Below are 14,566 nucleotides of genomic sequence, written 5' to 3'. Positions count from 1 at the left end.
ACATTTGGTATCATTCATTCCTGCTCATGGGAAATCCTGCCATCTCATGAGCTCATTCTCTCTTGCCCTCCAGCTGTAGCCTGGCACACAGATGTGATCTTCTTTCCTTTTATTTTTCCTTTTTCCCATAGTCCAGAGCTGCCCCTCCTCCCCTTTTCCCCTCCTCCCCTCCCTTTCCTCCTCTCTGCTCCTCCTCCACGCTTCTTTCCTGCCCCTCCCCTCCTCCTTCCCGAAGCCCTTCCCCCTTCCCTATATCCCCCTTCCCCACGTCCCCCTTCCCTTCTGCCCCTCCCCCTTCCTGCCTCTCTCTGTATTGGGGTGATCAAACCCAGGACCTTGTGCTTGCCAGACAAGCCCTTTTCTACCGTGCTACATGTCCAGCCCTTCTATGCTTTCCCCAGTCAGGAAAGTCTCCTCTTTCCCCACTATTCTGAATCTATGAGGCAATGAGAAATTCGAATTCAAGTCTCTTGTTTTTTTTTTTTTTTTTTTTTTAAACATCTTACATTCTTGGACTTTTTTTTCCTCTCTAAATGGTAGTATGGGGGTTTGAACTCTACCCCCTGAGCCACAGCCCCAGGCCTATTGGAAATGTTTTCATCTCACACAACTCATTTTCTCCTCACACTAGACATCAGTTATTTCTTCGTAGCCTCCTGAAAGACAAGCATTCAAGTCAAAGGTCACTGATATTTCTAGAAAACACTAGTTGCCACCCATGGACCAGTTCTTCCTGCTAATATGATAGTAATGGTCCTAGGAATGGAATGACCATATTGGAGCAGAGGGTTACTGTAAGGATGTAGGACGGGCCCCAGCGGGACCTTCCTGGGGTCACGTAGACAACTGTAGCCGCCACCACAGTTAGCACATTGAACGTAGTAGCAGGTGGGAGGCCCAGGGCCTCCGGGGTAGCTTTGTCCTGCCTGTTCCTGCATGGCACCTGCATGTCCCTGGAAGACACCTTGGCATGGAAGGCCATGGAGCAGGCACACAGCCCCCACCCAGGAGCCCCACCTTGCATCTCAGGGTAGGGTCTGAGCAGCTGGATTCAATGCCCCTGGTGTGCCTCCTAGCATTTCATTATACAGTATATTTCGGCATAGGAAAAGGCGTCTACTCTTTGATCCCACTCATTCTCACAAAATCCCTTCCCACGGCACCTATAAGAGGTTATTGATATCAAAAAGGTGCATTTAATCCTTCCGCTCCCATCCCCACTGGACTTCAAGTTTTAAAGGAAAGCCATCCGATACTTGTAAAGTTGGTTCTAAAATTCCACAGAGCCATTTCTATGGTGGATATCCTTGAGAATTTCTGCAAGGTGGCTGAGTGTTGTGACTCTAGGTCAGGAGTTAGATGTGTAACCACCTTCTACAGTCACTGCTAAACATTCAGGGCACAACAGGGACTTCTAGCAAGAAATGGTATAAGCACAGTGTGGCAGGTAAAACACTAACAGGGTACCAGCAAGTAACATTAGATGAGGACAAAAGTCATGGGAGAATGGCAGGTAGAGTCTAAAGGAATGCAGTGTTTGTGTTTTGGTCCATTCAAATTTGGAGCTCTACCCCTTGAGTGACACCTCCAGTTCTGCTTTTTGCTGGTTAGTTGGACAGAAGAGATTTTCAAATTTGTCTGCCAAGATTGGCTTCAAACATTGATCCTCGGAGTGCAGCCTTCTGAGTAAGAATTACAGGGCAGTAGCCATCATCAGCACCACCTCGTGTTTCATTCTTTTAGGCAGTTCTAGGATTTGAACTCAAGGCCTTGTACTTTCTAGACTGGTACTCTACTACTTGAGTCACACCTCTAGCCTCGCTTACTTCAAATAACAAGCTCTCCTGGTTAAACTCATCAAAATCACATTTTTCAAACCATCTTTTCCTTTATTCATTCATTTCTTCCTTTTTGTCTGTTTCCCCCTTGATTTTTCACCCTGTCATCTTCTAACCATGCATATAATTCAAGTCCAAAGTCTAGACGGCATAGGGAATATGGTGTGGGAACAAGATGCAGCAGGAGCCTATTAATCACAAACTATGTTGGTTTGTGGGCTAAAACCTAATCATACGTCATTGTGTTTTGTTTCATTTAATCTGCCTTTGTGGAAACATCAAGAGCAGGTGCTATCTAGTTTTGGGGTGCTAACAATTCTGAAATGAGAAAATAACAACTGAGAACTTTGTGGTTATTATGTTTTATATTATGTTTGACTCAAAACTTTTGACCCAGGGATGATCCACGGGCGTGCCAGCCTTGAGCTCTTCCACAAAGTTAATCTCACACTTACATTCTGCTTCATGCTTATTCAAACATGCTTCAAATGAAAGAAAATGATTCCAACAAAAGTAAAGCTGGTAGGAATAATAGTGTATTCATACCACACACACACACACACACACACACACACACCTCAAATCACAAGTATTCTTCATTTGCAAAACACTTCACACTTAATGAGAAAAACATTTGAATTCTATTAAGCTCTGGATGATGTCATCTTTTTTTCTTGGTATTCATGTATCCCAATTTACCTTCTGGTGTTTTCTAGCCATCATTATTTCTGTTAGCTATGAAGGGCCATTCGGCAGCTCTGTTCAAATTGCTTTACAATGTCTATCAGTTGCACACTTGAATAGAACAAAAGTCTGACATTAATGTTTCTAAAACTTATTACAAAATGAAATTCTGGGATGGTTTTGGAGGTGGCCAAAACTTCTACAATGCACACACACACAAATAACTCAAACTCTGTTTTTAGAATTCCATAGTTCATCACTGCTTTATTTCACATCCAAAATTGTTTCCATAAATCATATGAGGGCTTTAGTTTTTGCAACATTTTAGAGTTATCAGCCCTTTGAAAGCTTTGAGATTCCCCCGTCCCCTAGTATTTGTATCAAATTCAAAAGATTTGATGGCAGCAAATGACAATTTTTAAATGGTGTCCTGTTTCCTAACAGAGCTTTTTCTTTATTTTGTTTTGTTTTATGCCAGTACTAAGGCTTGAACTTGGCCTGGATACTGTCTCTTAGCTTTTTGTGCTCAAAGCTTGTGTTCTACCCCTTGAGCCACATCTCCTGTTGGATTTTCTGGTGGTTACCTGCAAATAAAGAGTCACAGATTTTCCTACCCAGGCTGGCTTCGAACCTCCATCCTCAGATGTCAGCCTTCTGAGTAGCAAGGATTAGAGTTGTGTGCCACTGGTGCCTGGACAGAGTTTTTGAGAAATAAATTTATCAAGGACTAATTTGGTTTACAGTTAGAAATGAAGGGACCCAGCCCTTTCAAGCCTGTGAGGACTGCCGACTGTCTCACTGATGAAGAGCAGAGGCTTTCCTAAGGGCTGAGAAATGGGTCTATTCACCGGTTTCATTTGAAACAAAACTGAGATTAAAAGCCAGGCCAGGCTCCTAGCCAGGCAACCCTAATAAACCACACCACAAACAGCCATTCTGTTCCTCTCCCCCGCATCAAAACAAATGCACAAAGAAGAAAAGCACATGGCTATTAGTTGGTTATTTTACAAACAAGAGGCTTCGGACTTCAGTTAGCACACATCAAGTGTGGGCACAGACAGAAGGCTGGTTTTCACAGGCATGCAGGCAGCGGAAGCATCTGCGTGACATACCCCCTCAGCTACTGCCCTCTGCCCTTCCCCCTCCGAGAGAGGTAGCGCTGCTGGCTGCCGATTTCTTCAGCTCTATTTTCATAGACTGAGTCTCAGCCCGAGGCTCGAATTTGGTCAGATTTCCTGCTCCTGGGGCTGCCACTACCGGCTTTCCTGATTTCATACCTTTTGACACGGGAATGCGGGTGGGTGTAGGCCGCTGGCAAGACCCATCTTGTACTGACTGCAAGAGAGAACACACAGAGACAGGAGAAGGGGTACCGGGGTGAGTGAGTTTGCCCTGGAAACCATGACTGGTGTTCATCAGTCTGAACATTAGCCAGATGCCTGACACACAGGCACACCCACACATCATCCTTCCCTGATAAGCAATTGTAGAAAACTTGGGAGCTGGGCTTTTTTCTCCCTGCCACTTTTAGGGCTTGATACTCGGGGCCTAGGTACCATCCCTGAGCTTATTTTCCCTCAAGACTAATGTTCTACCACTTAAGTCACAGCCCCAATTCTGGATTTTTTGGTAGTTTAGTGGAGATAAAAGTCTCATGCATTTTCCTGACTCAGCTGGCTTCCAACCTGGATCTTCAGATCTTAGCTACCTGTGTAGCCAGGATTACAGGTGGGAGCCCACTGGTACCTGACTTGGGAGTTGAAAGTGAATCTTCTTCCAATTGCTGCCTTCCCCTCTTTCAAAAGATCTATGTAGACTTTCCTTCTCTTCTCAAACCATCCCCAGCCCTTACCGTGTTCTTAGCATCTATTTCACAGGAAAAAAAAGTCATCAGCAGGTAGGAACTAATAAGTCAAACTCTGTTTTTAGGATTCCATAGTTCATTACCATGAGGGCTTTCTTTGCTTCTTGCAAACTCAAACCCAGTGACCTCAGCTTCTATTCAATTTTTTTTTTCTGGTTTGGTTTTTGCTGGGCTTCAAACTCAGGGCCTTATGATCTCTGAGCTTTCTTATTCATGACTGGTGTTTGCCCATTTGAGTTATGCCTCCAGCCCCACTTTTGGCTAGTTATTTTGAAGATGGAATCTTGTGTGCTTTTCTTCCTGGGCTGGCTTTGAACATCAGTCTTCCAGATGTCAGCCTCTTGAATAGCTAGGATTACAGGTGTGAACCATCAGTGACAAGCTTTCCGTCATATTTTTTTTTAATGATCATGGCTGGCCAAAGTGTGGCTAAAACTTTTTGCAAAGGTTTCTTAGGTGATTTTCACAATTCACTTCCAGTCTCTGATGACTCCCTTTCTCGCACTCTCTCTGTCTCTCTCTCTCTCTCTTTGTCCCTCTCTCTCTGTCATGGGGTGCTTGAACACCCTGAGGTGTTGTCCCTGAGCTCTTTTGCTCAAGGCTAGTGCTCTACCAATTTGAGTAACAGCACCACTTCTGGTTTTCTAGTGGTTAATTATAGATAAAAGCCTCATGGACTTTTCTGCCCAGGCTGGCTTCAAACCATGAGCCTCAGATCTCAGCCTCCTGAGTTGCTTGGATTACAAGCATGAGCCACCAGCCCCTGGCTTGTTTTCCTTTCCATCTCTCGCTGGCTCCTGGCTGTAGATGGGTGGGATGCCATGTCCTGTTCTCAATTCTCAGTTCTTTCTAAATCTTTTAGACATACCCCCCAAAATCTCCTTAGTTACTCCTCCATACCTCCAAACCCTACTTCACTGCTCACATTTACAGCACCCCCTCCTCTGCCCCTCTGGCATCCCCCAGACAGCTCCAAACTAGCATGCCTCCACCAGGTGCTGGTGGCTCACACCTATAATCCTAGCTGCTCAGAAGGCTGAGATCTGAGGGTCAGGGTTCAGAGCCAGGGAGGGATGACAAAGCTGCAAGATTCTTATCTCCAATTAGCTCACAAAACAGAGAGGTAGCTCAACCAGTAGAGTACCAGCCATTGAGTGAAAAAGCCCAGCAAGCACTTGAGGCCATGAGTTCAAGCATCAACAAGCATCATTATACAGAGAGAGAGAGAGAGAGAGAGAGAGAGAGAGAGAGAGAGAGAGAGAGAGCGCTATCTTGCATCAAAAATAGTTTATCTTTTTTTCCAGTCATGCATATCCCTTCTGTTTCTTAAATATACACCCAGACAACCAAACTAGAAGGCCCAGAGACTCCTACTAAATTCTAGTCACTCATACTAAATTTGCCCCTACTCTTTTTCTCTTAGGTTACTTTTTAGATAAGGTCTCATTTATTTATTTGGCCAGTCCTGGGGCTTGAACTCAGGGCTTAGGCACTGTCCCTGAGCTTCTTCTTTTTTTTTTGGGTCTGGTCGTGGGGCCTGAACTCTGGGCCTGGACGCTGTCCCTCAGCTCTTCAGCTCAAGGCTAGTGCTCTACCACTTGAGCCACAGTGCCACTGCCAGCTTTTTTCTTTTTGCTTATGTGGTGCTGAGGAATAGAACCCAGGGCCTCAGGCATGCAAGGCAAGCGCTCTACCACTGAGCCATCTTCCCAGCCCCCTGAGCTTCTTTTGCTCAAGGCAAGCGAGCACTCTATCCCTTGAGCCACAGTGCCACGTCCAGCTTTCTCTGTGTATGTGGTACTGAGGAATGGAACCCAGGACTTCATGCATGCTAGGCTAGCACTCTACCACTAAGCCACCTTCCTAGCCATGGGTCTCATTTTTTTTTTTTTTTTTTTGCTTATTAGAGTTTGAAACTGTGATCTTCCCACCTATGCTTCCTTGGTGGATGGGATTACAGGCAAAACCAGCACTCTTGGTTTATCATCTGCTGACACAATGGTCTCACTAGCTTTTTTTGGGGGGTGGGGTGGGGAGGAGCTGGGCTAGCTTTGAGCCATAATCCTCTTGCTCTTCACCTCCCAGGTGGCTGGTATTAGAGGCATGAGCCACTGTACTCAGCTCTCTCTGTGAATGTTCTGAGGCACATTCTCACTACATAACCCAGGCTAGTCTGCTGCAACATTAGCATCTCCTGCCTCCACATTCACAAGCCCGTCCACAGCTGCTACAGCGTAGACCATGTGCTCCCCTTTCCCCACGCCCTACCCTTCCCACTGTCACACCTTCACACATGCTGTTCTATGTTCCCCTTCTCTATTCCTTCTGAAGAATCTTTTCTTATTTGTGAAGGCTTCTCTAGTAGGTCCTTTGTACAAACCTACCGCAGAACTCCTAAGTCGGTTCCAGCTCAGGTGAGAACTCCAGAAGTCCTTGGTGCTCCCCAACACCAGACTACCATGGCTGAGGTGTAGCTAATGCTCAATAAATGCAGAATGCACAGACGGGCTGGCTTCACTGCCCACAGTCTGAGATAGGATGGCCTTAGCCTACTGTGGTCCTAAATTGTATGGGATCTGATTTGCCTAAAAGACACACACTATCAGTTAGGTTTTGAAATCTTATTTGTGTTTGGGGTCTAATCAGTAGTCACAAATGTTGTTATAAGTGGCTCACTTACAGTGGCTCACACCTGCAATCTAAGCTACATAGGAGGCTGAGATTTGAGGATCGCAGTTGGAAGCTAGCCAAGGCAGGAAAGTCTTTGAGACTCTGATCTCCAATTAACCACTAAAAACAAAAGCTGGTAGTGGCGCTGTGGCTCAATTGGTAGAGCATTTGCCTTGAGCACAACGGCTCAGGGACAGTTCCTAGGCCCTGAGTTCAAGTCCCAGGACTTGAACAAAAAAGTTGCTACAGGGAGTAAGCCTATTTTAATCTGAACTTCAAGATGGGGATAGGATGGAATAGCAGAAAACAGAGCTCTAGTTGATAGTGATTCACACTTCCGTCACCTTGGTATAAGAGGCATCAGGAAGATATAATACACGACCCATCCTTTTGCAATTGCAGGAGAGGGTGGAACAAAGCTGAGCACTATGTGACTGCTCTATGGCCAATAACTAAAAGCTTTACTGGCAAAGCAATTAGTAATTCATACTGTAAAGTCTGTCTTGCGTCCAGAGAATTAATGTAAAGTATATTAAGGAAATGGGAAATAAGCCACAGTTTCTATATTTAAATTTTGAGCTTCCTGTATTTTTTGAAAAACATTTCAACGAATGCTACAGAATTTGTTCCATGCATAAGAATCCTAATTTCTACTCTATTCATTTAAATTAATAACTAACTACTACATGGTCTCCTATAAGAATTTTGGCCCCAATAATTGAAGACAGGATTGTAGAAAGAAGAAGTATTTTAGAACATATAATTTAGTTTTTTTTTTTTTTTTGGGGGGGGTCCGGTTGTGGGGCCTGAATCTGGGCCTGGGCGCTGTCCCTCAGCTCTTCAGCTCAAGGCTAGCGCTCTACCACTTGAGCCACAGCACCACTTCCGGCTTTTTTCTTTTTGCTTATGTGGGGCTGAGGAATCGAACCCAGGGCCTCAGGCATGCAAGGCAAGCGCTCTACCACTGAGCCACCTTCCCAGCCCCATAATTTAGTTTTTAAGCTCTAATTTTTCTACTTTGGACACTTATGTCTTATTTTTGGTTCTGCTTTTGCTAGTTTGGTTGATTGGTTAGGTTCAATTGAGTTTCAAGTTTTTGAGACAGGGTCTTGCTTATTATATATAGTTCAAGTTGGCTTCAAGCTTTTGGTCCTCTGCCTCCAAGTGCTGGGACTATAGTTAGGCATGTACCACAACACTGCACTTATAAAGCACACATTTTAAAAATTATTCCAGCTAGTTATCAAATATTTATGCAGCATGTGTTCTGCAAGATACAATTAAGTGAAATAGACTTTTTCAACATATAAATGCATTTCCTTTTTGCTTCTAATTTTGTTGTTGTTGTTGTTGACCATTGCTGTGGCTTGAACTTGGGACCTGGGTACTGTCTCTGTACCTTTCTGTTCAAGGCTAGTGCTCTACCACTTGAGCCACACTTATACTTCTGGCTTTTTTTTTTTTATTTTTTGTAGTTAATTGGAGATGAGGGTGTCACAGACTTTGCTGCCTGGGCTGGCTTCAAACTGGGATCTTCAGATCTTAGCCTCCTAAGTAGCCTGGATTACAGGCATGAGCCACCAGTGCCTGGCTCTAAGTGTTTTTAGTATGAACTCTTTTGATCTTATTTTGGAATAGAGTATGAGTATGGCTATGCATAACCACATATTGAATATTTTAAGTGACAGAAATATAGCCTAGGAACAGAATTTTTTTGTGTGTGGGTATGCAAGTCGGAGGGCTTGAATTCTGTCCCTGATCTTTTCTGCTGGTACCTTACCAATTGAGCCACACCTCCACTGCTGTTTTACTGGACTGGAGATAAGAATTATCTTTACTGGTTAATTGGAACAAGAATCATTCCTGTGTGGCCTGGCTTCAGCAGGGAACCTTCAGATCTCAGCCTGCTGAGTAGTGAGGTAGCCCCTGGGCACTTGGCTAGGAATGGTGTTATCTTACTTTATTCTTTTGCTGGTCCTTGAGCTTGAACTTAGGACCTGGGTGCTGTCGCTGTTTGGCTCAAGGTTAGCACTCTACCACTTGGGCCACACCAACACTTCTGGCCTTTTCTGAGTAGTTAAGAGTCTCACATTTTCCTGCCTGGGCTGGCCATCTTGAGATCTCAGACTATGGAGTAGCTAGGATGACAGGTGTGAGCCACCAGTCAATTCTTCCTAAGAATTGACCACCCTTTGAAACTTCAGTATTGCTCTGTGCTTCCCATTTCAAAGATGCTGTCTTGGTGAGTATTTGAATCAATGGAGTCCACCCCTCCCCCCCCTCCGCTGGCATATGGGCCCAATTTACCCCCACATTAGATCAGGACTCAATTTGCATCCTTTCATTACTGGGACAGGGGGTGTGGGGATGGGGTGGGGGTGGGGCTGTGGCTTTGTGTTAGGTGAGTGCTTGGTTTCCCAGGCCACTCTGCCCTCCCTCCTTGCTACCTCCCCCCCTTCTCCTCCCCCTCCCTCCCTCCCTTCCCTTCTCCCCTGCCCTCCCCCTCCCTCCCCGGATCACTCACTCACCGCAGACACCGTGCCCCGGGTGGAGGAGGCGGTGACGGGAGTGATGGTGATGGTGCTGGTGAGTTTGGCGGCTCCGGCCCGGGCCCCGTGGCCCCGGGGAGCGCGGAGGACGGTGCCCGTGGGCGCCTCCTTCTCGGCGGCCACGCCACCGCCGACGGGGCGGACGGTGATGACGGGGCTGGCGGAGGCGGCGTCGGCGGCGCCAGGGCTGCGCTTGAACTGCGAGCCCAGGTGGATGTGGATCTTGTTGTCCTCGGTGGTGATGATGTTGGCGTTGGCGTTGAACTTGCGCGCGGGCGCGGGCGCCGCGGGCTTCTCGGGCGTGACCCTGAGCACGGTCCTCCCCAGGGCGGCGTCCGCGGGCCCGGGCGCCGCCGCCGCCGCCGCCGCCGCCGGCGCTCCATCGCCCGGCCCGGGCGCCGCCGCGCACGTGGACACCGTGACGATCTGCACCGGGGACGCGGCGCGCTCGGCCGCGGAGCCTCGGGCGCCGTCGGGGGGCTTCTCCCGGGAGAAGGTGGTGATGGTGACGGGCGACACGGCCCGCTCGGGGCCCAGCGCGGCCTCGGCGCCCTTGGATCTCTGAGCCAGGATGTTGGAGGACGGGATGATGGTGATCCTGGGCTTCTGGGTGCCCAGGGTGGGGATGACGGTGGTGCTGGAGAAGAACTCTTCCGACGTGGGGCTGGTGATCTCCAGGGTGGCCGTGCTGTGCTCGTGATCGGGGGTCACGCGGATGTGCAGCGGCTGGCCCTGCTTGGGGGACACGACCAGCTCCCCGGAGTGCCCGGCCCGGGGCGCCCCCGCCGCCGCCGTCCCCGCCGTCGGGGCGCCGCCCTCCCGCCGGCGCATCCACGGGATCCACGACTTGCGCAGGGCCAGCTCGTTGGCGGCGGGTGGGTAGCGGTCGAGGACGGAGGCGGCCCGCTCGGGGTTCCGCTTCAGCCCCACCTGTCTCAGGTTACTCATGATGTGGTTTTCCTCTTGGAAGGACTTCCGGATGAAGACGGCCGGCGTCTCGTCCTCGACGGCTTCGCTGCCCACCGCGTCCGTCTGGACGCCCGTGGACGCCACCGGCACGTCCACCATCCTGCGCCCGGCCCCGCTGGGCCGCAGCGCGCGGCCGTAGCGCCTGGAGAGCTCCAGCTCTTTGGTGAGGCCCAGCACCTCCTGGCCCAGGCTCTTGTTCTTGGTCTCCTCCTCCAGGAACCTCTGCTGCAGGACCGAGTGATCCACCTGCAGCTGGGCGAGCTGGTCCTCCTTGTTCATCAGCTCGTGGATCTTCTCTTTCAGCGCCTGGACCTCGGCTTTCAGGTCTCGACTCTTGGCCTCCTCCAGCCGGAAGCGGTGGCGCAGCTCCGCCTCCTGGCTGGCCGCCTCGCCTTTCTCCACGGCTTTGTTCTTCGCCATCTGGTGCTTGATCTCCTCCAGCTGCTGCGACAGGAAGTTGGCCTTGTCCTGCTCCGTGCGGAATTTCCGTTCCAGTTGATCATACTCGTCCTCCGTCTTCATCAGATCGCCCTCCACCACCTCCAGCTGCTGCAGCCGCTGCCTCAGCCTCTCGATCTCCAGCGTGAGTTCTCGGATCTTGTTATCTTCGGGGCCGGTGAGCTCAGGCCCTTTGCGCGCCCTCCCCCGGGCCAGCTCTCTCTCCACTTCCTCTAGGCCGTCCAGCCTCTTCTGCAGCAGCTCCACGCTGCCGCTCAGGGCCGAGGATCTCTCCTGTTCGCTCTTCAGTTTGCCCACCAGCTCGTCCCTCTCCTTCCTCAGGCCGGACACCTTGGCTTCCATCTCCGACTTCAGTTTCAACAGCTTCTTGCTCTCTTCGATGAGTTTTTCCGTGACGTCCATCACCTTGCCCTGCTCCACCTTGAAATTCTTGTTGAGGCCATCCACTTTCCTCTCTTCTTGCTTTATCTTCTCCATCATGTTTTTCCTCTCGTCCACCAGCATCACGGTGAAGGACTTCAGCTTGGTCAGATCCTCGCGGAGGCCCAGCTCGGCCTTCTCCAGGCGACCCTCGGAATCCTCCAGCTCCTTCACGCGATGCTTCACCACCTCCAGCTCGTTCAGCAGGTCTTTGCTTAAGTTCTTCTCTTTCTCCAGGTTCAGGTGGAGCTGGGAGCACTCAGATTTACTCCTGCTGAACGCTTCTTCCAGCTTCTCCAGTTCGGACATCCTCTTCTGCAGTTTCTCCACTTCCAGCTTGAGCTCCTTGCTGTGGTGCTCCTCCTCCTGGAGTTTCTTCCGCAGCTCTCTGCACTGGGACTCGGTTTTTGTGATTTCCTCATCTTTACCCTCCATTTCCAGCACCCGCTTCCGGAGGTTTTCCACCTCTGCCATGAGGCTGGAGTTGCCGCATTCTCCTTTGGCGATCTTATCCCTGAGCTCCTGCAGTTCTTCCTCGGCCTTTTGGAGGTTGTTATTGGTCTCTTCAAGCTCCTCGATTCTTTGAGACAGGCCCACCAGCTTGAGTCGGAGCTGTCTGTTGTGAGACTCCTGGTTGGCCAACTTAGCATTCATCTCTTCATGCTCCTGAGAGAACCTGGAAGCCTTGTGTTCGAAGTCCACCTCCAACTTGAGTAGTTTCTGTCTGTCTTCTTTGGATTTGGAGGTGATGGCTTTGAGCTTTTCTTCCTCTTCTCGCAGTTTCTGAGTGAGGTCTTGGACCTTCTGGCTTTGCAGGCCCAGCTGTTCGATGTGCATCTGCCTCTCATCCACCAGCATGAGCGCAAACGACTTGAGTTTCACCAGCTCGTCTCTGAGTTTATTGAGTCGCTTGGCGTTTTCTTTCTCCTTGCGAGCCTGGTAAGCCTTTTCTTGTTCAAGCAGCTTTTTCAGCCTAGAAATGAAATGTAGCTCCACGTTAAAGGAGTAAATAGGTGAGCTGTATTAAAAGGCGCAAATAGATCGATCTTAAGCTTTGGATAATAACTTAAAAACAAAATGCTTTGACAACAATCGCTGTTGTTTATGCTTATCAATCGCTGTCATAGCCATTAGCAATGGGCATTAATTAGTGAAGTCAGGGTTCTGGTTACTTTTACTATAGGGGATGGGCGTGAAGAGAGCTGTGCCCTTGTCTCTGTTTCATGGTTTAAGTGCCAATTATTCAAGATTTCTCAATTACTGAAAGTTCACAAGTTGAACAGAATGACTCCCATTCTTCATGGAGACTGCAAGGTAATAACAACTACCAAGTAGACCTCAGCTCATCAGTCATGACAAAGATGCAAACAGTGCTCTGTGCATCCACCCGGGTCCACTCGATCCTCACGGCAACCCTGAGGACACTTTACAACCAACTACTCTCCTCTCATGAAGAAAGCAAGACACAGGGAATCACTTGACTGGGCCCACATCACACAGTGAGTGGCAGTGCCCGGATTCCAGCTCTGTCATCAAGACTCCAGATCCTCAGCTGTCTCCCCTATGCTACTGTTAGAGAGCCATTTATTTCAATGGAAGGGAAGATCAAGAAAGGAAGAAACTGTGGGTTTCCTTCCTTCTTCCTTCCTTGCTTCCTTCCTTCCTTTCTTCCTTCCTTCTTGCCTTCTTCCCTCCCTCTCCCCTTCCTTTCCCTTCCTCCCTCTTCCTTCCTTTCTTTCTCCCTTCCTTTCTTTCTCTTTCTCCCTTCCTTCTTCCCTTCCTTCCTTCCTTTCTTTCTCTCCCTACCCTCCCTCCCTCTTTTCTTTCCTTCCTTCCCTCCCTCCCTCTCCCTTTCTTCCTTCCTTCCTTCCTTTCTTTCCTTCTTTCTTTCTCTCTCTCTCCCTTCCTTTCTTTCTGGCTTGGGGCTTAAACTTAGGGCTTTGTCATTGTCCCTGAGCTCTTTGCTCAAGACTAGTGCTCTACCACTTGAGCTGTAGCTCCACATTCAGCCCCCACCCTCCCTTCTTCTTTTTTGGTGGTTATTTGTAGATGAGAGTCTCATGGACTTTCCTGCTTCGGTTGGCTTTGAACCATGATCCTCAGATCTCAGCCTCCTGAGTAGCTAGGATTACAGGCATGAACTACCACCACCTTGCCTGGGGCTTCTTATTTTGAAGCCTTGAAATAAGCCACGTGACTATCACATGATAGGAACAAGACAAGATAAATTCTCTGGTACAAATGCTGACCTACACAAACTGATTTTAGTTAACCCCAACAGCTGTCAAGGATCTGGTCCATTTTATGATTGAAACAATTTTTCTCCCTAAATATAGAACTAAGTAGAGGGGGAATCTGAATGACTATCTTTAAGAAAAAAGGTAGCAGCCACAATAATGATTATGTTTTATATGTCTGAAATGGTTTTTTTTCTATGCTATTCATATGTAGGGGTTTTTCTGGGTCTTTTTTGGTTGTTTGTTTTGACAGTTGTAGGGCCTGAACTCAGAGCCTGGACGTTGTCCCTGAGCCTCTTTGTGCTCAAGGCATGCAGTCTACCACTTGAGTGACAGCACCACTGCTGGTATTTGAGTGGTTAATTAGAGATAAGAATCTCACAGGGACTTTTCTGCCCAGGCTGTCTTTGAACCAAGATCCTCAGATCTCAGCCTCCTAAGTTGCTAGGATTACAGGCGTGAGCCACTGGCACCCAGCTGATGTATAGTTTTAAGAAGGAACTACCATTCTTACTGTGCTCAGTTAACTTATTGGTTATTTTTATCTACCCAAGTCATATTCATCATGTTAGTTATTGTAAGAGCATATTTAGTAATTAATATGCTTATAAGAGACACATGGTGTAAACATCTACCAACATGTATTTATTTGCTTTCAGTACATTTTATCCTTGCCTGGATTGTTTTTTTTTTTGTGTGTGTTTATGACTAAGTAAGCTGTAAATAGAAATTGTCCCACATTGCATTGTGCAACAAACGATTGGACATCCATATAAAATCTATTTATAATTAAATCTACTCTCATGTAATTACCACAGAAATTGTTCTGATCATGTCATACAATATCTGTATACTTTTATAGAACACATCCTCATG

The 14,566-nt window shown here is 48.1% G+C and overlaps 1 protein-coding gene across 1 annotated transcript in view; it reads right to left on the bottom strand.

Annotated features, from left to right (window-relative positions):
• Positions 1 to 3,394: 3,394 nt before the first annotated feature.
• Positions 3,395 to 14,566, bottom strand: part of Filip1 (filamin A interacting protein 1) — a 179,523-nt gene continuing 168,351 nt past the window's right edge. The window contains exons 5-6 of the mRNA XM_042687132.1: positions 9,585 to 12,426; positions 3,395 to 3,857 (exon numbers count right to left, since the gene is read on the bottom strand). Of these exons, the coding sequence (XP_042543066.1) occupies positions 3,639 to 3,857; positions 9,585 to 12,426 (3,061 nt within the window). The 3' untranslated portion in view covers positions 3,395 to 3,638. The remainder of the gene's footprint in view (positions 3,858 to 9,584; positions 12,427 to 14,566) is intronic.

Source organism: Dipodomys spectabilis, unplaced genomic scaffold, assembly GCF_019054845.1.
Source record: "Dipodomys spectabilis isolate Male_0828 unplaced genomic scaffold, ASM1905484v1 ptg000102l, whole genome shotgun sequence".
NCBI lineage: Eukaryota > Metazoa > Chordata > Mammalia > Rodentia > Heteromyidae > Dipodomys > Dipodomys spectabilis.
The sequence above is the reverse complement of the archived record's forward strand: the minus strand, read 5'-3'. Positions and strand labels throughout refer to the sequence as shown.